Source organism: Acanthochromis polyacanthus, chromosome 3, assembly GCF_021347895.1.
Source record: "Acanthochromis polyacanthus isolate Apoly-LR-REF ecotype Palm Island chromosome 3, KAUST_Apoly_ChrSc, whole genome shotgun sequence".
Classification (NCBI taxonomy): domain Eukaryota; kingdom Metazoa; phylum Chordata; class Actinopteri; family Pomacentridae; genus Acanthochromis; species Acanthochromis polyacanthus.
The window spans coordinates 25,723,302-25,750,476 of NC_067115.1; the positions used below are offsets into that span (position 1 = coordinate 25,723,302).

Genomic DNA, 27,175 nt, shown 5'->3' on the forward strand with positions numbered 1-27,175 from the left:
TTTTTGGTTCAGTTTTTCATTCGGCATTGTGATGTCCCGATCAATAAATACGAATCCTTAACTTTGCTATTTAATGTGAAAAGAGAAATAATTATCAAGCTCATTCTCAAGCAGTGTGAAGAATTGCTGGCATTTTTGAAAGCATCTTGTCCTATTTTATTATTCACTGCTGCTTTCTTCAGCAACACGAGGTTTCATAGGCCCACATTAAACCTTAAAACCGTTTTTTGTCGTTGTCGTGAGCTAGGTTTTTCAGAAAATTGTACATTTTAGCAATAACTCTGCAGTTGTAGCTTTACTCAAACATTTTTGTATACATTTTGTATCGTTAAATATAAATGAACACTACCAATTTAAAAGTACTAACCAACACTTGTTTTAACACTTGATCTGTCCTTATTTTCTGCCCCTAAATGCTTATCATGTATTAACCTCATTTGTTAATGCAGTCGATGTAGTGAAGTTAATCCGTGCCCACGTGGACTCTGAGGGAGGTGTATCAAGTTAGATTCTGCCTTTAAGAGCACCAGATCAGTTTTAAAATACAAGCCCAAACGATCAAATTGAAACTGTACTGTAATAACCTAATTTAGCTTTAAATAATACTTAAAATAATTAGCCAATGTGAGATATATGTGTGAAGGAATCATTCAACAAAAGGGAAAGACTTTGAAGCACTTTTTTATCCACAAATTGCAATTTTCTCTCTTGATTTACTTTACTTTTTAAATTTTACAGATTGCATTCTGTGATTTCAAATCTGTATTTGAACCTAAAGCTCCATCAGAATACCCATGCGTCTGGTACAGTTGTGTAAAAGTAAACAATGCAAAGTGAATCATGTGTGTTATGGCCGTGCTAAATGGCTATGGCCAGGTAGACTTTTCCTGTTGTACAACCATGTAAAGGGAAAATGCACTGTATGAATTCCTGCCTCATGATGCTGAGTTGGAATGCACATTTGACACTTTGGCAGCAATTTTTTTGCAAAAATTTTGTTTGCATTCTGCAATTTGCTACAGGATCGTGGTTTGGTTTATGATCTTTCAGTGACATCTAAATACTACTAATAAGGTGGATAGCGGTAAAACAAAGCACCAAAAATACTAAGTGATGCTAATTCTGTTAATCAGGCAATCCACAAATATTACAAACTCGTATTTGTCAAGTAGCTTTCCTGCTTGTGTACATTAAGGAAAGCTTTTAGTGTGACAGCACGAGTCCTTTCAATCGGGTTTGGATTGCAAAGGCCTGTGCAACTGTATTTATATGACGTCGTGTTAACAACCGAGTGCTGTGAAGCAGCACATAGAGCAACGGGCAGGCTGTAGAAACCATTTGGTAGAGGGCACCAGAGTGGAGTTTTGAGTGTCCACATGTGAAGAAGACTGTGACTTTTCTCAACAAGTGGAATGATGATATTGTGTTGAGAGAAAAAAATCTAACCGTGTATTAAAGGTTGAAGTTTTAACTCACAAGCATAATTTGAAAAACTACATTGAATGCATTTTGCAGTCTCTGCATCACAGAATAAACAAACTGTATTCAGAATGTCAGCGTAAGCATCTGTGTGCTCATATAGGAAAATGCAAACATGTTTAAATACCTTATTTACACCCTGTGCCAAATTATTAGGCAAGTAGGTTTTTTTGTCCAAAACATAGTCTTAGAAATAAGTCTGGACCTTCCCACCTTTAAATAGTCTTCTCCTACGCTAACTTTGTATTTGTCAGACATCATTTCAAATTATATTACATTTGCGCATGTTTTATGGACAGACGAGATGAGTCACCCTGGATGGCCCTGATGGCTGGGCAAGAGGATAGGTGACCGATGGACAGGAAACCCCACGACGTTTGCAGCGGCAGCAAGGTGGCGGTGGTGTCATGGTTTGGGCAGGACTTATTAAAGATGAAGTTGTGGGTCCCTTTCGAGTTCCAGAAGGGGTAAAAATCAACTCTGAGACATACTGCGAGCTACTAAGCAGCACCCTGTTCAAACAATGGTTCAACAAGAAGCCTGCTTCTTTCGAAAAGGCTGTCATTCTGATGCAGGACAACGCGCCATCCCAGAAGTTGGTCTTTAAATGTTGTTTTGCCCATTCCAACCATTTTTCTTTGTGGTTTTTGTTGAGTGGAGGCTGTTTGGGTGATTTCTTGACTGTTCCGTACTCTCTTAGGATGCAGCATCTGGTACTTATAGGAACTTCAGGTAAGTCACAGCTTTTGAAGATGGTAGGAACTTGATGCCAGCGGTCGTCTGGCTGCTTCTCGATTAATTCTTCTCAGATCCTTTGACGATAACGTTCTTCTTTTCTTTTCAACTCGCTTTTTTCTGCCATCTTGACTGTTTTTGATATACTTTTTGATGGTCCTAGTATCTCTTCCCAATTTCTTGGCAATTTTATTGGGAGTAAGTTTTTCTGACAGCAACTGAACTATTTGGCTCTTTTCTGTAGCCGTTAAGTCCTTTTTTTTGTCCCATTTTGATGAAAGCTAAAACTTGCCTAATAATTTGGCACATGCACTTTTGACATATGTGGTGATTTTCTTGCTTTGAATGTAATATAATTTGAAATGATGTCTGAGAAATACAAAGTTAGCGTAGGAGAAGACCATTTAAAAGTGGGAAGGCCCAGACTTATTTCTAAGACTATGTTTTGGACAAAAAACCTACTTGCCTAATAATTTGGCACAGGGTGTAGATGTATGCTGGTTCAATTCATTTAACAAAACTAGTCAACAAATGAATAATGCATTAGTTTGAAATGTTTATCAATTTGTAGACATTGGGAAGCTTATTAAAGTACAGAACTCTCTTCTCCTCCCTCATTGCAAAATCCCTTCAAGGCAAGTAAGCGGGACCCTTTATGACTAATGTTATGTTGTCCAAAAATCAAGATCTCAGTAATGATGGCTTATGTAATATGTATGCAGTACAATACTGCCTGTAACTACACGACCAGAACCACAGGGACTGCATGTGGAAAACATAGCAGTATTTTTTCTGTTTGTGTTTGTTGGTCCAACAGTGTTGAACAGTACCAGACATCGCCATCTGTCTTTTTTTTTTCTTCTCAGTTTTGCCAGTAGGCTATTGGATGGAGCTGCGCTGTATGAGAAGTGCTCAGTAAATACAGACCCACCAACCGAGAATATCTGTCACACAAATAGAGCTCTGAGTCTGCAGTATCTGTCACACCTGTGCTTGCGTGCTTTGTTGAGATGCATTGATCACATCCTGAAAGCTCATTTAGGCCTGTTTAACAGCAAAAATGTGTCTGTGAAAAACCGAGGGAGGGGAGTTCTGCTTTATTTACTTTTGTGAGGACTACCATATATCAGTCATCATTTTGTTTTGACAAACCAGAATAAAAGTCAAGTAAAACAATGTTATGAAAAATTAATTATTCCACAAAGGAGCTAGTGTGAGCAAATTATAGTGTTAAGATACAACCTTTAAACATTGGAATTAACACTACTATCAAAATTCATGGTAATTTCTGTTCAACTGAAGTTTAAACATTAAAATTTTCTTTTCAGACATGCGTTCTCATCCCTGTGGAGCCCAGCATAGTGCCAGCGCTACGATTGCGTGCTCATTTTTGTTTGATGGTAGATTTGAAACTAGATAAGAAAGATCGATCATTCTTTTTGCATATAAAATTTGTGGAGTTCACTAACATTCACCATGTCTGAGTAGTTTTTTGTGTGATTGATGGGTTTGTAAAAATACAAAATAAAGCACACATGACAAAATTCGAGACCATGGGACATTGTGCATTTTTTTTTTTTTTTACATTTGAGGGATATATCTATGCAACTTCTATATTTTGAAAATATGTGAAAAAATGATTTTAAATTTTTTTAGGTTTTTTTTTGCAATTTATTGTAGTTGTTAAGATATTAGTCAATACAATTTAGTAAAACTTAGATTTTAAGGGTTATATTTATGTAAAGAAAATTAAAATACTACAGAAAATTGCACTACGGTATGTAAATATGTAAGAATATGTCCTGGCGGACTTGAACAATGATTGGTCTCAAAGGGCTACAACTTTTGCGATTTTGTGTTAAAATAATAAATCAATAATTGAACAGCTTATAGTTCACTGAACTTTATAAGAAACAAAACTAGCTGTTTTTTTTTTTTAAAAGACAGACTGACAAACATTGTGGAAATTTGGTATTTATCTTTGAGTAGAAAAATTGGAAAGATCAGTACTGACTTCAGACCTATAGAAGTAAACTTTTGTTTTGTCTGAATGTATCTGGGAGAAGCCTCACAGATTGTCTTCGTACTGATTCTGGTCAAACATAAGTTCACCTGCTGAAGATGTTCTCAATGTTAAATGAAGAAGAAACTTATTAAGAAATTGACAAATGTAGAAGGAAAGAGAGTCAGTCTGTAGCAATCGTCTGTGAGACAAGTTGACTCAACCAGTGTTGCCAACTTAGCGACTTTCTCGCTAAATTTAGCGACTTTCCAAAGCGTCCTAGCGACTTTTTTTTTGTCAAAAGCGACTAGCGACAAATCTAGCGACTGTTTTCAACAAGCAGCAGGTGCTGCTGTGAGCTCCTCCCCGTCCCAAAGCACAGGCTGTCAGTCCAGTAACCCCGCAGCAGTCCCAGTGTCTGATTAGGGGAGGCCCACATCACTCCGCGGCCAGACGGCAGATGAATCGCGCATGCGCAAAGTCACTGCAGATCCCATCCAGACTTACGGAGCGGAATATAAATGAAAATGTTTCTTCACTGTCATGCTAAAATAAACCACAGCATTTAGCCTCTAGTTCAAAAACATATTTTGGGTGTTTTATACTCACTTTTTGGTCTCTTCCACAACGATATTCCTCTCTCCTAAATGTTGATTACAATTACATGAAAACTGGGAAATATGCAAATTAGGAGATGATGTCATTTAGTGACTTCTAGCGACTTTTAGGACAGCCAATAGCTACTTTCCTTACTGAGGAGTTGGTAACAGTGGACTCAACTCATCATCTTGAGCTTATTGAACTTGTTTTCTCAAGTTAAACTCAGGTAGTTTTAACATCTAAAGTGCAGGTAACTCCTATATTTAAGGCAGCAAGGGGACTTCTGCTTCTAAGCTGAATGAACTAAAATGATTAAAGTGTGGTTGTATTATCATGGACTGAGCAAAAGCCACTTTCCCTTCTATCTGTGGAGATGAAAGGAGCGTAGGATAAATGGTAGAACTGAAAGCTAATTGAATTTTATTTGGGTCGTTATCTGATTCTTTTACATGGGAAATAAATGGTCATAGGACTTGGACTACTTCGATGTCATAGTTAATATTTTTCAATATCAGTGACAGGCAGACTAAAATCTAGTTCAGTGATGACTGGGTAGAATATTTCTTAGTAGAAATGCTTCCTGTGCCCTTAAAAAAAAAAAAAAAAAAAGCCCTTCTGCTTCTTTCCTCTTGAGATTTTCGAGTTGTTATCTGCAACGAGTTCACACAATGGTGAAGCCCATGCCAAGATTAAAAAAGCACCCCTGCTGCAACTCATTCACAACCAGAAGGAACTCAAGTTTGTCTAAATGCAGCATAGAAGCATCCATTTTAATTAAATTATCTGTATTTCATTTCCTGCTTTGACAGAGCACTGGTATTGGGTTAATAATAGGACCTTGTGACTTTTTTTCCTGATGTTCTCCAGGTGTGAGAGCTGTATCATATTTGACATTAATCAAAATGTCACCATGGTGTAAATGACTCAATCCCTCAAGGTCTGATTCAGAAGTCATTGAAAGGCTGCTGGTGTTCAGAGTCTGATTGGACATCGTAATGAACTGTCAGAGGCCTTGTCTGCATCTGTCATTGCTGCTTATTATTATGAATTTTACATTGCTCAGTTTCTATAAACAATCTTCCGGTCTTCACATCTGTTACAGCCCTGGCTCAAGGGAAGATAATGGTGAGTTTGTGAAGGTCATACTGGATTGTACACAGTTATGTTCCTGTACACCAAGAATAGAAGACAAGAGTAGCATTCATGTAGAGCTGCAATAGTTACTTGGTTAATAGAAAAGACATAACCATCAAATTGTTTGATAGTGATCACTGAGTAATTTTTTGAAGAAAGAAAACAAATTCTCAAGTTAGAATTTCTCACATATTTTTGATGGGCCCTTAGTTTTTGGTTACATAAACTTATTAACTTTTGGGTTTCGGACTGAAAAGAACAAGACATTTGAACGCATTACAAAAACAGTATTTATTGACATTGAAGTCTAGACAAAAGATTAATTGATTAATCATGAAATTACCTGATTTAAGAAACTGTAGTGAAATTATAGAAAATGGCAGCAATTACATTTTTTCGTTCTTCTTTTGGATGACGGGTTAATTACTTGCAAGGTGTTCATTAGCTATTTGGTGTTTGCAGGCATATACTGGACTTCTTTGTTCTTGTTTGCTTCTGTCCATACTGCTTTACCTCAAACTACTTTTTGCCTTGTTTTTTTTTTTTTTTTTTAAAGCCTTGTGTAGTTTCCACTCTGATCGGTTGAAGCTGTTTCCCAGCTCTGACCATAAAACCATGAGGTTTGGCATTTAAGACAGAAAGACCAACATTTACGAACACAGACCAACACTCACAGCGCTCGGTTAACACCTGGCCAACCGAGGTAATTACTTTATGTCCGTTAGCAGTTGTCTCTCTGCCATGTCATCAGCGTTATTTCAAAGAAGAGCTGACACAAGCAGAACGTAAGGTAATAATATTGTTTAATGGGCAATAAAAAAACAAACAGTATCAAGAAGACCCTACATTAGCTGACAAATGAGCTGACATACGGGGAAAGGCGGCATGTGGAGAGCTCGCTACAGATGCCATTGTTACCCCTCCTACATTGTTGCTACCCCGGCACCCTGATAATAAAATGTGTCATTCAAGCAGCAGTGACACAGTGTTTGTCCTCTCAGCCTCTGTGTACACAGCCGTCGTCTTCCCAACTCTTCCTCACCTCCTCTTGCCAGCATTCACAGTTTTAATCCTGTAATGGACATTTTGGCTAAAATTAGATGAAAAGAGACATTTTAGGAAACAGAATCAAAGTCACTGCAACAAGATGTTTTCGCAATTACGTGGTCAAAAATGTGTTAATATCTTACCCTTCTCAGTTCTAGTAGTGACTTGCTTACACACTATCGCAGTCGTGCAAAATTCAACACCACTACTAGGTCAGACAGAGCAGAACAGCAATGCAGCTTTGAAGTTGCTCATACGGGAAAAGGTGTGTAAAGCCAGGGGGCTAACGCACTGAAACAATTGTGTTTTTCTGTGATGCTACATACGAGGTTGTATGGTTGTCAGCATTTTGTTCATTGTTTCAGCCAATTCCACAAGTCTGATTAAGCATTTTGCTGCTTAAGTGCATCTGAAACTTGGTTAGTCTGCAGTCGACATTTGAATTCTAATCCATTCGTTATAAAAAGGATTTTAAGGTAGTCTGCAGTCTAACAGACAGCGATTAAAGAGCCAGCTGAGTGTCTAGCCCAATAACTGGATTTCCTGGAGTAAACTATGCTGGCTGAATTGTATTTCCTTAGCCATCACAATGTGAACATGGGCGTTGATCACATCACAAAAAGCTGCCTGAAATGCAATGAATAAATAAAGAATTTTGAATTTATGTACACTACCATTCAAAAGTTTGGGTCACTTAGGAAAGTCCTTATTTTTGAAAGAAAAGCAGTTTTTCAATGAACAACATTAAATTAATCTGAAATGCAATCTAGACATTGTTAATGTGGTAAATTATTATTCTAGCTGGAAACGACTGATTTTTAATGGAATATCTCCATAGGGGTACAGAGGAACATGTCCAGCAACCATCACTTCTGTGTTCTAATGCTACATTGTGTTAGCTGATGCTGTTGAAAGGCTAATTGATGATCAGAAAACCCTTGTGCTGTTATGTTAGCACATGAATAGTGTGAAAAGTGTGAGCTTTTAATGGAAAACATGGAATTGCCTGGGTGTCCCCAAACTTTTGAACGGTAGTCTACATGCACTAATCGTACTTGGCATGCAAACATTTAAATGGGGCAAGAATTCACCCCACTTTGCAATCAGATGAAGCCCCAGCTAGCTGTCAGCTACACTCTGACTAACTGGTATAAATTCCATGATTTGATAGCTTAGTAAGTAGAAGATCAAGAAGAGGTGGAATGGAAAATGACACTTTAAATTTTAATAGCTGTAACGTCTTATTTAAATCAATGTTATGTTTAATTAGTTGAGTATTCGTGTGCAGTTTGTTTGAGAAATAATTAATTTCTTTGTTCAGTAGGCGTAGGACATTCACCACATGGGGTATATGTTAGCAGTGTATGTGTTAAAACAGAAAGACATGGGAGCTGCATAGCTAATACGTGCACTTATGATATTTACAGGAAATCATATTGTCTGTGCAATATTGAACAGTGTTATCACATATTTTTCTCATATTGTGCAGGGCTAAAGGAAACCGACTTGAATATGAGACAGATATGGACGTTCTGCACAAGCCTGTAGAGCAGGGGTCGGCAAGTAGATGTGGCTTCGGGCCAAAATGTTTGTAAACAATCGAACAGCGGGCCAACCTGCGGGGGGTGCGCTCCGATTCCGTGAGCGGGGAGGGAGGGAGGGGGGGGCGGGGGGCACGGGGCGATACCGCGAGCAGCGGAGCCTCTACAGCTGATCGCCGCTGCTTGGGACACACGTCTCAATTCTGATCACAGATGTATTAAAAATGACTGCTGAGACACACACGTTTTGCACACTGTTGCTCAGTGACATCTGGCTGGTGCAACCGTGTCCGACCAGTAGCGCAAACGCGGAAATGCGCGGCAGCAGCCGACCATGCGAGTTTCATGTTGCGGTGACGGACTGGCTTGGTTCCGTGCCAGATCAAATTTTCAAAATCATCTGGCGGGCCAGATACTATTCCTGACGGGCCAGTTTTGGCCCGCGGGCCGCCAGTTGCCGACCACTGCTGTAGAGCTTACCACTGAGCATCTGTGCTCCCCATCTGTGTGTTTTTTTTTCCATTATAAAGTGTTTCTAAGCCAGAAGTTAAATGACCAACTTTGGGTTTAATCAAGATGTTCTTTATTTTATCTTTATATTGTAGTTTCTCTAAAATCAGTACTTATTATTACATCAGGGTTAACACTCTACACTGTTTAAGTTCACTGCAAACCACTACCTCAAGCATGTTGCTTTTTTGGCAGTTTTGACAAAATCTGGTAGATAGATACCTAATTATTCGTTTATGTGCCATTGATTCCACTGTATTTTCCGTAATTCATCCTTCTACCAGTAAACTGTACTAAAACTCCGTCTTCATTAGGCCAACATGATCAATGGACAGAGGCAACTGAAGTATTATTTACACCACCATAGAAAACAGGAAACCTAATTAACAACAACCTTCCAGTTTGGTGCGCGTTCTTTGCCAAACTCAGCAGGCACATTATCTGCAGGGTAGTAATGAATAGAGCAGGGAGAGTGATTCTTTCCAGCACTGAAACGAATCGCTGACCGACAGCGAATGGTGGAACTAGCAGCACCACCACCTGTGAAATGTCGACTTATGTTCCAGCTTTCAGTGTAGTGTGTTGGTCATATGACTTTTGGGTAACTGTTGGATGTAATTGTGAGGCGTTTCATTTTCAGTATATTCGGGGGACAATCTATTTTTAACATCTCACCGTATAATGCAATGATGTGCTTCATTACAGTAACTTACTGTAGGAAATAAGTCTACACTGCACTAAAGTTTTAATGCATCCATGATGAGCACTGATAGCGTGTAGTTAACTAGGTAATATACAGAAGCCATGAGTGCACCCACCCAGAAATAGCTGTTGTTAGACGGGGAGGCTAATTTACTGGAAACATTGTGCACCGCTGCAGACCTGTTACTTATTAGGACTGAACTCACACTTCCCATTTTGAATTAAGAAACCTCCATCAGAGAACAGTCATAGCTTATGTGGAAACCAATCCAAAAATGAACGAGCTCTTTTAGCCTGTATGGCTCATACTACAATTTATCGAGAAATGAGACTGAAGGCTGTAAAAACAAACGTTCAGGTTTGTAATGCTGTGCACTGCTGCATGTAGAAGTTTTCTTTTCCCTTACTTCAGAACAGTTTGAAGTTTTTGTTTATATCTATCCGTGTTCAGCCTAGAGGAATGGAATATTTATGTGACTGTTTGTGCAGTGCTGTCTTTTTGTAGAATAAATCCTAAAAACTCTATAGCAGATGGCCCATTTTCCTCCTTGTGAATCGTGTTATTCTAAACCGTCCGAAACATCACCATCCTTCCCCAAAAGCCTGTCCTTGGGCAGAGGGAAATTGTCGCTTCAGTGGGACATGGCAGTAAATGAATCTTGCTTCGGCTGCACAAAAAAAAGCTTTATGTGGGGGAAAAAAAGTATACATGTGTACATTATTGATCAAGTTATGCCACTATGCACACACACAAAAGATTACTTGTACAGTCATGTTTGTAAAAACTTTCTGGGCTCACTTTTTTCATTATGTTTTTCTCATGCAGTAAATAAATCATTTTCTTTTCTCTCCCTGTCTTTTGCTCTTTGCACATGCCAAGGCCAGTCCACATGAAAAGTATTTTTAGAAGTGTTTTTCATCTCTGACTCTTCCGTCTGACAGAGCAGATAAAATGCATCTATCCACAGTGACTCTGAGACACCTGGAGACTTCATAGACCCTCTCTGATTTTTATTTTATTTTATTTTTTACATCTGCGGTCTGTTTTGTTTTGTTCCCCTGCCTGGCTTAATGAGGCACAATCTCCACCGACAGCTGTTTAAATCACACAAATCCCCTGTTATTTATATGTTGTGGCCTGTTTAACGGTGTCTGTAAGGATTGATCAGGCTGCCGGTGTCACTATGAGCTTTCCGGTTTCATGTTCCCTCAGAGACATCAGTAAAATCAGTGAATTCATACATAAAAACATTGCTGATTTCCTCTTGCTGAGCCAATGTGGAAATTACTGTTTGCTGCTATATTTCAGCTGTCAGTCAGTTGCGGCAAAGACAGCTTGAGTGGCCGTCCTCACATGTCATTTTTAATGTGGATTCCCATTCAGCCTCAGACACACACACAGTTGTACACAGCAGATGGCAGGACGTCTCACAAATTGCAACAACTGAATTGTGACTCATGCTCTTCAATAAAAACATGTTGGTTGAACAGGAGTAATCTAAGAAGAAAAGATTTTATCCGTCCTCACAAAAGGCTCGCTCTGTGGTGTGGCAATACTACCTCGCAAATAAGGATGAAGTCATCCTTGTTTGTAGGGACTCTATCCAAGATGATGCTCTTTTGATTTGTATCATATTACTTTTGAAAAGAATCAAAAGTCTCCACTCATGCTTTCATGTTTGGGTCAATAAATAGTTGCAGGACTTTTTGTAACACAGTTGACAGGCATCATAGTTGACATTTTTGCTGTTTTCAGGCCTAAAATCAACATGGCCGCCTATAACCAAACACCACATGGCATTTTCAGAGAAAGATTTTTCTAAATATTGTATATACAATTGAGTGAAATTGAAAGTTATTTCTAAAGATAATGTAGTAAACCTGTTGACGTGTGATAAATCCACGTTTGACTCACACACTACTTCATATTAAATATCTCAGAAAGCCTTGGCGTCTTGCCAGTGTTTTCTTCAAGAAGAAATGACATCATGTGGAGCAGGTCATGTGATCTGGAATTAACACACTTCCTTGAGAGGTGTTTCTGTAATGAGTAACTTACTTGAAAGCGATTTCTCAGACAAAGATACAGTTTGTTATTGTCCATATAAAATTGGATATATTGCCAAAAAAGAAATATCTGTCATGATTATCTCAACTTAATAAAGACAACACAATCAAAACTATATCTGAATTATTATTGTTTAGCTAATTAAAAGGTGGTTGTTATTATATTCGGATGGATATTTGGTGGACATTTTAGTGATATCGAGACATTTTTTATTAATAAGTGATTGTTTCCATAATAAATAGTTATGGAATTTGTAAAGACATGATCATAATGAACATAAAAAAACATTATTTTTTTAAAACTTTTAATAAAAATGTATGCAAGATATATCCCATGGACTTCAAAAGCCCCTCAAGTACATATTGACCCGTATACTTTTCCCAGTTTTGGTTTGGGAGGACATGAGGTGAAATCTGAAATCACTAAAACAATGAAATGCATGGTGCAATGTAAATATTCTGATTATGTTTTAGTCTTCTGGACAGCCTTGATTTGATTAAAATGTACCATGAGATTGTATTTACATTTGTCAGAGTTACAAACTAACATTGAGACCAGTTTCAAAACATATTATACAGATGTAATACATTTGTGTGTGTTTTTTTTTAATTAAATAGCATTGCTGACAAACAATATTTACATAATCTCAGCCAGACTGAAGTGGAGGGACTGTACTAATGATTCACAGGAGACAGAACTCTGAAATGTTTCCCCATGTATCATTCTGTTTCATCACATTTGTTGTTAAACTGTGCAGCTGAATGTGGTGAATAATGATGTTATAGATGACAGTCTCTTTGACAGATGATAGTCGCTCAGCTGTTTTTTTTCTGGCTTTGTGAAAAACTCTGTCATGTACAGACACCCTCTATGAATTTGATTATGCTTCCCTGCTTCTCCACTGCATCATTAAACCCCTGTTTTTCATTTTGATTATTTCAGTTCAATTATAATGTGACTACATTACAATTATACTGTATATGACAATGGACTTTTTGTAGAATGACATCATTTCTCACATTATCACAAGAATGAACAGCGCGCACTTACATTGTGGGGACATTATGAAATACATCACAAGTTACCAGAAGATTTACCTTCACTAGCAGTGATATGTGTAGTTTATGTCTTCAGCTTGGGCTGTAATGTAATGATAGCAGCATATTTCTTTTGATGAGATGGTCTCAATGGGTTCCACAAATGGAAAAGTGGGCCCACATTATTAACACCATAAACTTTATTAGGACGTCAAGTTATTATCAGTGAATCTAATTTTGATTTAACTATGAATTATCCGCTTTCATGTCTTGCTCATTGTCTACCTGGAGTTACCATGGTGACCAAGGGTTTCATGTTATCAAATTTTAGAAATGACTAAAAAAATGTTCCTAATAATTTTGTATTTTTTGTACACATTTTGGATGACTTCATAAAGTGTCGTGTTATGTCCTCAAATTTGAGAAACAGCTTGAACAATTGATTAAAAGTAGTCAACAATTGTTATTTTTTGAGTATTCTGTTAATTGACTTTCATTGCAGGTCTGAATTTTATGACGTTTTTACGAGTTGAAATTGTATATAATTCTGAATTTTCTAAGCCACATAGAATGAGATGTAGTTTTAAAGTATAATGTGACTGAAGTGAATGCAGGCAGCAGCAGTTTTGACATTTTTTAGTTTAGTTTTAACACACATGTATGACTTAGCACCAGTGTCTTGACAAATACAAAAACCCTTTCTATTATTGTTTTGGTTATGTAAGATGTCAAGAAGAGTTTCAGCCTTCGTGTTTGAGAACTTACACTGTCATATAGCAGCATGGCACTCTGTTTATTGCATTACAGTAGCACAGTGGTATTTTTCACCCCCCACCCCCCCAACAACTTTCCGCTGAAATCAGAACTTGTTGATCCCATCCCTGCAATAAATCCCAAACAGACAAACAAAGCTTCTGTCTCTACAAGGTCAACGTAAATTATATTCACTTGCAGTGTGCATAAAAAAGGCAGAAACTTTCACTTGTATTTTGATCAGTTAATGAAATTAAAGCTACAACTGATTGAATCTACCAGTGACCGTAGTCACTTCATTGAGTAAAACCAGCCAATTAGAATGAGCTTCCACCCATTCAGATACTGAGTTTTAACATTTTCTCCATGAATCTTTTTTTTTTTTTTTTTGCATCTTTTTCCATGCAACTGTAGTCTGAAAAATGTAAGTTTGGTTATTCACACATTTAACTTTCCTCTCATTTAATTGTGCAAATTTTCAGATATTTCCTGAAATAAGTAACTCTCTGTAACAGTGTAGCAAACCCCCTCCTCTACCCTTCTCCTAGCACTAGTATATGTAATTTTGAAAATGTCAGAATAGAGAAAGTTCATACATCATTCAGTCCGTTTTTTTCCAAACTACTCTGCTTGATAAATTGATGAGTTGACGCACCAGGTTTGATTCATTGTTCCTCCCCACATTTCCTTTTAGGGGACAGAAATGTAATGACACAGGCAGAAGTAAAGGCCTGCAAACTTTTTTAAAGATAAAGATCGTACTGTTTTGAGAACTATAATGTATGTGTTGGAGATTCATCAATAGTACCAGGTGACCAGATTTCCTACTGTCTATCCATCTTAACCCACTGTGTGTAGTATTAGAGGCCTCTGGCCCAGATCTGTCATTCCTATTCACATTCTTTATTCCCTTCTGCCTCACTGACATTGGCAGTAGACTGGGCCAGTCCCAGCTGGCCCATTCTGAAATTGCTTACTGTAGAAACACATCCCCACAGTAACAACAGACTGCTACCCCCATGCCAGCTGTTCAATCTTCACATTCACCTCACATAACCCCAGCAAGCTTTAAGGGTTTTAAAAAACTGCCATGAAAAGATATTGCTAGTTAAAGTGCAGATTGTCTGAAGAACTATCCAATTGAGACTTATATTGCAGAACTCAATGTGACTTCTGGTTTTGCCATTTTGTAGAATACAGCGGGCAGGCCTTTGAGAATGTAGTCAGATTTACTGAATGACTTGAACTTCAAGTTTATTTTGTCTCCAGCTCTCATGAAGTTTTTGTCCACTTTCTTTAGTGTTCTCTTAATTTGAGTGCTCAGTTCTATAGTAATGGAGCGTTTGTACCTGAATGGTTTTAAGTAATCAAAATGCTGCTCAGACTGCAGACAAATGTAGGCCAATTCTCTGCTGAATGACAACAAGCTGTACAAGACATGATAAACAATATGATTCTCCCCAAATGCACTATAGCCTTACTGAGTAGATTTAGAGAGAGAGTGCTTTGTAATAGTGGGGTTAATTAAGAATGTTAATAACAGGCTTTTAAGGTTAGTAAAGTAGTCTGCTATTTGTTGAACGTTTGCTGGTACCGTTTGTCTGTGCGTTGTTTTATTTGATGAGAAGAGGTGATTTTGCTGACTATTAACAGCCTCCCCCTAAAACCTGATGATGGTAAGCCACGACACAGTGCTGCTGTAGACTCCTGCATCATGAAAGCCCGCCACGTCTCTGTGCAGTGTTCATGTGACTTTGCAGGAACATAGATACCTGCACATTCAACCTTCAACCAGCCAGCTGTTACATCATGTGTGATTTTTTTCTCATCTGAACATTTTTCTAACCATTACTATACCTTTGTTCCCTACAGAGACCATGACGACCGCCACCTCCCCTATCCTGTTGAAATGGGACCCAAAGAGTCTTGAAATCCGCACCTTGACTGTGGAGAGGCTTCTGGAGCCTCTGGTCACACAGGTACTTCAATTAACTCTGCGATGCACATATGACAAAAGAGCAGCAATACAAATAAAATATAGCTAGAACCATATTGATTGTTTGCTCTTATGTACAATAGACAAAACTAAGTTCACGTTTATATCTTGTGATCATCTTAATATGAGACTTTCTTGTTAACAATCACTAGAAATCTCTGATGTGTCAACAGTAATCTAACAATGAACAAAACCATACTTGTTGTACAGCTCAATATGACACCAAAATGATTTCTTTCTGTTGCACCTTGGCTGGATCGGTTGGTACAAAGATGTTAAACTGTATTGGGTTAGAGCCAGAGGCTTTGGCTCACATCGGCACTGACTTTGTTTTTCTTCTAAGCTGAGCAGATGGCGGCACAGGACTTTGGTCACCAAGGCTTATTTTAACAGAGTTTGTGCCTAGGGTTGTATAGTTTGAATCTGGTAGATTTGGATTCAGGTTCTTGTTGTGTTTATCAAATCTTGGTCAGGACCATAGTCATGTTATGTGGTTGAGGGGAGAAAAAAAGGAAACCTACAGCTGCTAAAAAGAATTAAAATCCACCTGTGGCTTCTGCAGATTTAGGCGTTTATGAGTGAATTTTAGCCTGTCTCAGACCATGTGTTAAATGTTGGTGTAGTTTGGATGGCCTAACAGCAGCATATATACTTACTAAAGCAGAACTTTCTGTACAGCTTTTTAAATGTATTTTACATACCACTGAACAAACACCCGAAAAGACCATTAGTGGTATTACATTGCAACACTAACTAATTATCATGCCTAATGTCAAAATTTAGAGTTGCTGAATTACCTATCTCATGCCACATTTAATTTTGCACATTCATTGCAAGACATGAAGATAACCAATTATTTTTAAATGCTACTGTACAGAAACATACATTTAGAAAATAACAGATATCTAAAAGTCTTTACTCTGATTTGGGAGATAGATTAAACTGGAAATGCAATAAAGACCTTAAGTGCATGGCATGCTGTCACTGTCCCCATCTGGAGCACCAACAGATCATGGCGTGTCCCCAGTGATGCTGATGGTGTGATAACTGAGAGTAGCAGTCTGATGTTCTTTGGTTGAATGCAATGTACTTTTCAATTTTGATCACTCCCCCTTCTTTTAACCTGATACGTGGTCTCTGCAGTGTTGTGATGACATTCATCTACTCCTTGATCTCTTTTCTGATGTGTATGCTTCTCCTTACAACAGTGTAATTTTTAGTCTCTCAATGTATTTTTCTACATTTCTTAAAAAAGCTTCCCTTTTCACTTTCTCAAATTCCATTTCGTTCCGTTAGGTTGCTGTCTAAGGCTCTTTTCTGGGTTTTTGTGAAAGAATGTTACATTTTGCAGACAGGAAATGCCGTCTTGCATTTTTCCCTTGTATTAATGTCTGTTAAGATATTCTTTGTCAAGCTAGGGTTGTTTTGCTGCCCATTCGGGGCAGAGACCTGAACAGAACCTGGCCTTATATAACCTTTTTTCACAGAAGCCATTTTCATATTTCTGGTTGCAGAAATGTGGAAACGATAGGAAAAATGCAGTTCTAAATAATAAAATGACTGATGGATGAACTCCATTATGGTTAATAGTATTGCTATGCTTTCCCTACAAGTCAATGTTTCTGAGGAAGGTCTGTTCATTTAGTCCAGACCTGACAACTAACACATTCTGTCTGAACCGCTACACTCCTCATTTTCTCAAAGGATAAATGCCATTGTTTTATGACATACATCTAATCTTTTCAGATGAGCTGATCTGGGTCAAATCTGTAGTGTATAATGTATCATGCTGAGCGTAGTTGCTAGCTAAACAAAAATGTCGTTTATCCTGAAGGCTCTTGTGGTTGTTTGCCACTGATAACTGAAGAAGACACAAAGAAAGCAGTTTCCCCCTTGTTATCATGTGATTCAAGTAGGTATTTGCAGCAATGTATATTAATGCCTTGAATAAACTAGTATGTTCTATGCTAATTTAATTTCTCGAGCATCAGTACTGACCACACTCTTTTTAACACATTGTAATGCAAGTGATCAGAACATAACATGTCAAGGTTTTCCAGAAATCCACATGAAAATGTCATTCACAAAAATCACAAAATGAACCAGAAAAGCTTTCAGAGAGCACAGTTCTCCACCAAGGCTGTTCAGTCATTGTATCATGCAGGGTTCTCGCCAGCGCATTTCAGGGGGCTGTTACGTTGTCGTAACGGCCCGTTACGCTGTCAGTTTAAAAGATTACGCTGTGATTAGGGCCGCTACGCTGTTATTTTGACAGATAACGCCATGTGCGTTTGTTTTTATCGACTGGGTGCCTATCTAGGTTAATTTATGTCTCGGCACCTCAGCCGTACTTTCCTGTCGATTGACCCGTTCCCGTCTAAAATTAACCCCCAATTTCCACATAACGTGAAAGCGCAGCGGAGCCAAGCACCGCCGTCTTGCTTCCCGGAGGGGCAGGGCTGCTCCTCGGAGAGGGTCTCGTGTGAATAGTGATATCACACAATAACAACACATGATATAAACAAAAAATAAATAAACCACACCTCATTTCGCTTCTACAAGGTCGCTCTGCTCGTCCCAGCCACATTGCTCTGTGATTTATAGTACTTCTAGCATGGGTGAGTACATGATTTTTGTTTTGATCTCAAATGAGTGCTTTTCTTTATCTAATAGTTAATTTTGTATGGTCTATTCTATATAAAAAAACGGTAATTTCCGCGTTTACTGCCTTCTTTAAAAGCTTCTACTTTGTTTGACTGAACAATGATCAGCGACCTGATGCTCGTGCCTCCGGAGGCGACGTAATAACAGCATATAGGAAAGAAATTACGTCCGAGAGGTCGTGCATTGTGTTTTATTTTGAAAGTTCCGGTTTAACTTCCTGTCTGGTGCTTTCTCAACGACAGTGAATTTACGAGGTTTTGAAGCGGTGGCGCAGAAAATAGACCTGAAGCGAATCTCCAGCGACGTGGCGCTGGCGCTCCGCAGCATGCAGTGGAAATTGTCTGATAGAAGAGAATGGGTTCTAAGTGCTGCGCAGTTCGATTCAAGAGCGCTGTGCGGCGTGGCGCTTTCGCGTTATGTGGAAATTGGGGGTGAGTGTCGCTTCCAATTTCGGGGTTACAATTAGCATGTCTCGGTTGTTTCCGTGATGCCATGTATGGTGAATAGTGACTTAAATCATGAGCATTTGGAGCATCTGCGTGATGCTTATTGGCTGACATCTGGGCCGGCCGCTCGCGAGATTTAATGAAGGCTATTGCACATGCGCGTGCGGGAGGACCTGCCATTACGCTGTAAAAAATTCCTGGTGAGAACCTTGTCATGTCTGATGGATAGAATCTTTAGCCAAAAAATGACCTTGCGCTGGGCACAGGCGTGTGTTATGCATGTCTACGTTATGTACAGATACCAAATCGTTTGGCCTAAATATGTAGTGGGCGGCAAGAATTGATGGGACTCCGAAACACCCCCGCAATTTTATCAGTTGTTCCTAGTATGATTTCCGATTGATACATCTCGATAAGTCAGCAGTGGTGGATTTGTAGGAGGATCACAATCATGTGATCGTCAGCAGGCAGCTGATGTAGTGTTCACTAATTGTCATTGTTACAGTGATGCCATGCTGCCGTCTCGCAATACAGAAATCTTTAGCGAACCCGTGGATCCATACTACAAGCTGCATCACTGCCAAATTCTAATGAGGTGGTCCTTCTGTCATTTCTGACCTTCCCTGAAAATTTCATCCAAATCTGTTATTCTGTTTTTGAGTGATGTTTCGCCCAGATAGACAGACAGGCAAATGTATGCCGATCATCACATAACTCCACCACAGTCCTTTCCGGAGTACTAAAATTTGTACCTGTTCATTCTAGAAGGACATCCTTTCTCCAGCATAGTCTTATAAAGCTGCCTTATTGCAGGCAATGGGTGATCCACTGGCAGTTCTAAATTTTAGATTTGCAAAAACTACAATTTACCCACCTGGGACTCAATGTCCAGCAAGTTTGCTCTTCAGTATTGATTGTGGACTTTTGGCCAACTTTACCTGTTACAACACACAATGCACAGCCCTTTTTATCTTCTATTGTGAAACTTTTGATGTTGGCTGTGGGAAAGCAGGGATTAACTTTGTGTCTGTGTTTATCTGAACTTTCACCCAAAACCCTCATAAGCCCACTTGCTTAGAAAATCTTTTGTTTGGCTGAGAGGCGGGGGAATGTTGTTTTTAACAAGGGATACTTAATGCTTTTTACCCAACTCCTCAGGTCCTCAACGGGTCATATCGTAAGCCTATTGCATAAATTTGATTTGTCAGATTAGCCTTAATTTCTCTGGAGTGCTTGCCAGATTTTTTTTGAATGCATTGTTTTTTTCATTTTGTGTCTATACTCCAAACAAATAAATATGTTGCAGCCAAGAAAATTCATAGCCAAGAGCCCACTAGTGACAACAACTGCACTACTAAATTGGTCATTTTCTTCTATTTTCTCATTAATGCTACTATGCAGTGGCACGAAGAACAGATGCAGTAAGAGTTTATCGAGCACTAGGGTGGTTGAATATGTAGAAGCTGAGTTACTGATGACCTTGAGCCATCACCATCCTCTTCCTTTCCCCTACATGTAAAACTACATGACCTCATTTGCTTTAATTGGATTGCATTAATACTAACGAAGATCCACCGTTACTGTTTGCTTGGAAGAAAACCTAGACATGCATTATTAAATAGACATCATCTCGTTATTCTGAATAACACTGACACCAGATATCCGTAGGAATATTGCTAAAATTCCTTGTATATTGTAATTTTAGGCTTATATGCAGGCATTTAAAATCCAGCCCGTTGGTTTTCATTTAGCAGTTGCATCGTGTGTGCGTGTGCGTGCGTGTGCGTGTGCGTGCGTGTGTGCGCGTGCGTGTGTGTGTGTGTTTTTTTTTTTTCCATCTGTCAGCCACATCCTGTGCTTGCTCTTATGATTGGTCATCAAAGTGACAGGTAGGTAATTGCTTAATGTTAGGTGGATGAAAGGCTGATGAGCTTCTTTTCTTAACATGTAGGATTCGTTATTAATTCCTGTCTATGGAAATGCCTGACTGCCCTTACAGCAAATTATGTGTCTGATTGCCAAACTTTTTGACGATGTGTCTTTCCTATGACATGTTAATTTCTTTTTGCTGACATATTTTTTCTGTTTTTGCAGCAATGAACCTTGAATTCATTCTGAGTGCATGAAGGCTGTGATACTGTGCTTATTGATTTAGTCACAAGAGAAAGAATTCAAATGCAAGCCTTTTGTCACGCTGATCTAGAAATAGAAGTCATTTTTATCCTTCTAGTGTTGCGATCACATCGAACTAATGGTAGTTGTTTGAGACTTGAGATTTAAACTGTCATACTTTTCTTGAAACTATTTTGCTAAATGAACTGTAACTTTATTTGCTCCCTTCGTCTGACTGCTACCTTTGAGAATTGCTATTTTGCGGGTAATAATTATCCATCATCTAACTTACTGCACATTGACAGTGAAAAGATGATGTTGCGAAAGCCATTCTTCACACACCCATGAGAAAAAGCACAATAGCTAACTATGGCAGTTCATCTTTTCTACAATTGCATTGGAAGTGTGCAACATTTTAGGATATGAACCAGACACTGTGATTGTTTTTCCTTGTCAATTTGGATGATTCAGTGTGTTTGGATGGAATAAAAGCTTGCCTCTGGAGGACAGGCAAACAGGCTCACCCTGACATTGCTTGAGATAGCAGCCTCATTTATCATGGCCAAGCTTTTCTCACCCCAGCTGGAGTACTGGGCAAGTCCATAGCTAATAATACTGAGGGGCTTACTTTATCACTGTGTATGAAGGCAGCATGCCTCTGATATAGTAAACATTTTTATACTGCAGGCGATAGCAATATTTTTTGAAAGAATTATAGGGAAGTAGCCTTGAGAGGCTTGTGGGGAAAAAAAAGAACAGGTTGAAGAAGTTGAGGTGTTTTCATTTACTGCAGTTCAAACTTTATGTAGCTGGTGTGGGAGAGCAGAAACTAGCTGGCCAGACTGGTAAATATGGCTCTGAAAAATGGAATGACTTTAATATAACCACAGAAAATGATGCTTGAACTTAGACACATTGTAAATTTTAAACTCAGACTTTATTGAAAAGCAAACTGTGAATACTTTTCAGGGCTTTTATGCCGCCTGTCTTGTCTAGTCTTGCCGTGTTTCTATATTTGTGAAAGAAAGCTGCAAACATTTATTGTATTTCCAGTCAAAAGTATATTTATTTAATGGTTGTTGCTAGAGGTACGGACCCGTACCCGTAGCCTGTGGACTACGGATACGGCACTTGCCATTTGCCAATCAGATACGCGAGATCTGGTCACGTGACTCCCGGTAGATGCTAGCTGTACGGACCCGTAGCATCGGTACGACAGGTATGGACCCTAAACCTGACCCTAACACTAACCCTAACCTTAACCTTTGCTTACCTTTCAACAGTTTGCAGTGGTTAGCAGCTTCTTGACTCGCGAGACTCGCGTACGGGTCCATATCTGTCTGGCAAATGGAAAGTGCCGTACCCGTAGCCTGTGGGTGACGGATACGGACCCGTATCCGTAGACACTACCTTATTTAATCCAAATAGCATCTTTGAGAGTCAATGAGCATATACACTACCATTCAAAAGTTGGGGTCACTTAGAAATGTCCTTATTTTTGAAAGAAAATCATTTTGTCAATGAATAACATTAAATGAATAAATACAATCTAGACATTGTTAATGTGGTAAATATCTATTCTAGCTGGAAACGGCTGATTTTCAATGGAATATCTCCATAGGGGTACAGAGGAACATTTCCAGCAACCATCACTCCTGTGTTCTAATGCTACATTGTGTTAGCTAATGGTGCTGAAGGTCTAACTGATGATTAGAAAACCCTTGTGCAGTTATGTTAGCACATGAATAAAAGTGAGTTTTTAAAGTGAAAACATGAAATTGCCTGAGTGACCCCAAACTATTGAATGGTAGTGTATGTTTATTGACCTTAACCTCTGCATATAGGAGTAATAAACATGTTGTATCACCAGTGTTCATTTGTGGATTAAAACTAGACAGGTCTTTACAGATTGTGGAAGGTTTGTGCTTCAACCACTAGCTGTCATGTACACATGCCTCAATGTTGTTTTAAGTTGTGGTAACAAAAGAACGACTGCTTTGTGCATTTTTTTATTATAAAAAAGTACATCAGAGAACGACGCTACATCATAACTTTATTTAGCTCCCATGCCAAATTACATCCATCCATCCATTATCTATAAACTGCTTAATCCACATTAGGGTCGCGGTGGGGCTGGAGTCTATCCCAGCTGACTTAAGGTGAAGACAGGGAACACCCATCTCGCCAGTCTGTCCCAGGGCTAGCCATTTTACATAATAATCTTAATTCACTCTCTATCTCTTATTTTTACGGCTAGCTTCCCTGGCTGATATAATTCAGTATGTGATTATCGGTATAGCTCTGTTTGTAATTTTGTTAGCTGTACAGTAGGCTACAATAGTTATATTTCTTCCTATCTGATATTGCTCTTGTTCCATCCACTAGAATTACTCCCTGACGAAAAAAGTTCATGCTTCATTAAGTCTTTGTTGAAGCTTACCTCATTGAGGCCTTGCAGCTTGCTCTTTTTAGACTTTTTATTTATTTTTTTGCCCTTTTGTTGGCTTGATTGGACAGCTTGGTAGAGAGGAAGTCAGGAAAGTAGGGAGAAGAATGGGAGGAAGACCTACAGCAAAGGCCATGAGCTGGGTTCAAACCCATAGCTCCTGTTCATGGGGCGCCCGCTCAACCAGTTGAGCTATCTGGGTGCCCTCTCATTTTCGGTTGAAGGTTTTAACTCTCATCCAGAGTTAATGATACAGAGAAATATCCAATCAGCCCTTTTGATAGCTAGGCAATGAGCATTTGTCACACCAATCACACAAATGTTCCTCCACATGCTGATTATTGATTGGCAGGTCATTCCTGTTGTCATCTTGCTTTCAAGTTGAAATTCAAACCCATCTTTCCTTATTTTTTATTTATTTTTTTGCACTTAGAACTCCCACAGTTGTTTTTCGTATTCATTCTAATATGTCACCTAAATGCCTTTGTACATCATTCTGCTTAAGGCAATCTGCAAAAGCAGAGCCTTTTTATGGTAGGGAAAGGCCTTCTTTTCTGCATTGTTATGACTTCTGAACACTTCCTGTATGTACATATTAATATTAAACGTAGATGTTGAAATCCTTCATTCAACTTTGCGAACACCCTTGTTGACTTATGGGGGATGAGGATCAGTTGCTGAATTGCGACAGGCATTTATCATGTATTTATTTATTATGTACTAATTGTTTTACTAAATGATAAAGACGTGTGCATTTTCTGTAGGAAATGCTGTCCTTCATGAAACGAGAAGAAATCTGCTTTTCTTTATAATCCCTCTCTGGCATTTCTGACGGACGGATTTCTGTCCAGCCAGGAAACAGAAAACTCATTATAGGCACGTAAATACAGTCATGTGCAAGGCATATAGAATAAAATCAGTAGCTCCTAAACAGTGTTTAATTATGACAACAAATACATTTTTATTGTCACATTATTTACAATTTTTAACATACTGCAATGGGATGTATCCAAATATATATATATATATATATATATATATATATATATATAGCTGAATACAAAATGTTCACCATTGTAGTATCAAACCCATAGGCCACTCAGAAGTACTGCAAGGCATGTTGAAAGAATAAATGAATATGCAACTTCAGTTAAACAAGGGACATTGTCTGTTCTTTGGGGTGCTGTAGAGGCTAGTATTGACTCCATGTCAGTGAATCACGGTGTACTGACGGTGAGCCAGTGCTCTTCTATTGCAGAGCCGGCAGATTTGGATTTGCACTTTAATATAAGCGTGCTGATCCAAGAACTTGTAAGTGTAGCATCATGCTGCGAATATTTTGTAATTGTTTCACAGTAGGAGACATTAATGAGGTAAAAACTCTCCAAACCAAATATTCATGGTGAGAGGCGTTGTAGAGGCTTCATCAAAGCTTTCATTTGAACTGTCAAACACTGTTTCATCAGAGAAAAGACAGTTTTCTTTGCTTTTTACCTCTCTCTCCACACATACACACACTCAGACACACACACAGAATTCATTTTAATCTTCCCATTGCTATGTATGTTTGTTTAGTCTTTGCTTCCCCTGCTTGCTCATCCATCCCATTTCGTCTACGCAGAGACGTCTTGCTTTGTTTATCTGTGCATGCTTTGTTTGTTGTGCACACTTATTGGACTTCCCTTTCTAAGAACAGCTAACAAGGACAACTATAAATATCCCCTTCACAAAAAAATAGCAGCCAGCCAAATTTATAAATTAGCTAGTCAGTAAGAGTTGCACATTTATTTATTTAATGTCAGGCTTGTTCCATTCCACACATTTTCAACAAAGAACAACTGCTGTTTGCTGCTTTCAGGTGAAGCACTACAGACACCTTGGCTGTTAATTAATACCCTTTAACCAACAAAATCAGCATTGAAGTTCTGGGCAAACATGACTATGAAAGATAACTTTTATAGTTAGGATTAAATATTAGTCCATGGATGCCCAGTTAACAAATGCAAGAACCTGTTTTTGTTCCTGTTCTTGGTCTTTGAATTTCCATTCCCCTGTCTTTGGCTGGTGGTTATACCTGTAAGTGCTTCATTCTCTGGCAAAAACACTCATCAGTCCAACAAATTTTCCAGCTTGTAGTCTGAATTTGTCAAAAGGCCTTGTTCTTTGAGATAGCTATTTAATTATAACAGACAAAGTTGCTTTGTTGGCGCTTTTGCACAATTAAAGGCTTTTAATTGAATTTGTGTTTTTGTGACACACATGCCTATCTGACTGGTCTTAAAGTGTATAACCAAATTAATGAGTTAATAAAAAGTTCTTAGTAGTTTTGAAGTCTGGCCGTACTTTGCTTTGTGTTTTAAATGCCCCTTTGTTTGTGCGCACTCTGCTATCTCCAGCTTTATCTTCAAAGTTGAGTGTTTTTCTTAATTTTTGTAGTAAAATCTGTATTGTTCTGCTCGGCCCATTTTTATCAATCAACTGGACTTTTTTATATGAACCAAATATGAAAAGTATTACAGGCTTAAAACAAGACACGAGTACCACTTGTGCAAAACAAAATGGATTTACCTCTTGATCTCTCCGCCCTAATTCTGCCTCTTGGATGGGATTTCCACTATTGGGATGTTTGGTCGTTGACATGACATTCTGCCTCCATGTGATGTAGGGAAGAGCTTCTTTGCTGCACTCTCTGCCTACTCTGCCAGATCAGAGAGCTGCTAACCCATTTCCCAGTTATGGTTTCTTTCTTTAGAGACCTCTGACTGCCCTGTTTGCTTTTGATACTCTAACATGGATTCATTCATGGTGAGTACTCAAACCAGCAACTCGCTGTTTTCAATGAATGTTTGATCTCAGAGGTATTTTCTTATGTATTAGCTACATGCACGTCTTATTCAGAACCAGGTCCATATAGACTTTTTTTCAGGATCTATTTCTGTGCTAATGCATTAGTTGTGCAGCCATTATAGGTCTTTGGTTGTCTCTTACTACGATCTGGGCAAATGTGTCTTCATAATGAAGGCCTGCTTCGAGGGGCGATAAGCAGGCCTGCTAATGACTCAACAGCATTAGTAACTTCCTGTCTGTGTTGCCGCTCATAAACATTCACTAGAACCACTGAAAAGTGGTACTTCGAGGACACAAAATAGTTATGGATATACCTTGATTTCTTTTGTTGTTACTGATTATTGCATTGAAAGATTTTTTTCCGTTGACTTTGCAGTCTGGTAATGGGCTAAGGAGGAACCTGTAGGGCAGAGCTGGCTGTCAGAGGCGGATGCTTTAGCCCCCTTTGTTTCTGTATGTCATCCAAGCCCATCGTTTGGCTGCGAGTTTTGGTTGGCACCTGACACACATACACACACTCTCTAGTCAAGGGGCTTAACATAAAGGGAGGGGAGATGACGGCGGCGAGGGGATTAAGGCTTCATGCTGCATCACTGTCATAATCCATTAAGCTAGCGGAAAAGGAGGAAGCCTGGACCTCAAACAGACAATTTTCAGAGGCAAGAAGGGATGCTATACTTCTCCTCAGAGTTTTCAATGAAACCACACAACAGTGACTCTCAAAGTTGGGTAATTTGAACAAAGTTTGGAGAGCAGTCATAATATTGAGAGTAGGATGACAGCCTGTTGACAGCAGCGACATCTTATTTTTAAGGGAAAAACAATATAATTTGAAGACACAACTGCTGCTTAATAACTTTGCGTTAACCCAGAAGCAACCTCCTCGGTCAATTGTAAGCTTATTGAAGTATCAGCTTTTGTTACAAATCCATTTTAATTTTATTTGAAAACACTCCTCAGACTGCAGACAAGCCATTTTCACACATTATAAAGTATTGTCTGTGTCTTGGATGCTCTAAAGCAATAAATCTAGCGCATCTTGTGCTTCATTTTTGA

At 38.7% G+C, this 27,175-nt stretch overlaps 1 protein-coding gene across 1 annotated transcript in view; it reads left to right on the forward strand.

Moving 5' to 3' along the window:
• The window catches only part of ctnna2 (catenin (cadherin-associated protein), alpha 2), a 361,962-nt gene that overhangs the window by 16,807 nt on the left and 317,980 nt on the right, over nt 1–27,175 (forward strand). Inside the window, 1 exon segment of the mRNA XM_022216075.2 lies at nt 15,481–15,587. Coding sequence (XP_022071767.2) covers nt 15,486–15,587 — 102 coding nt within the window. The 5' untranslated portion in view covers nt 15,481–15,485.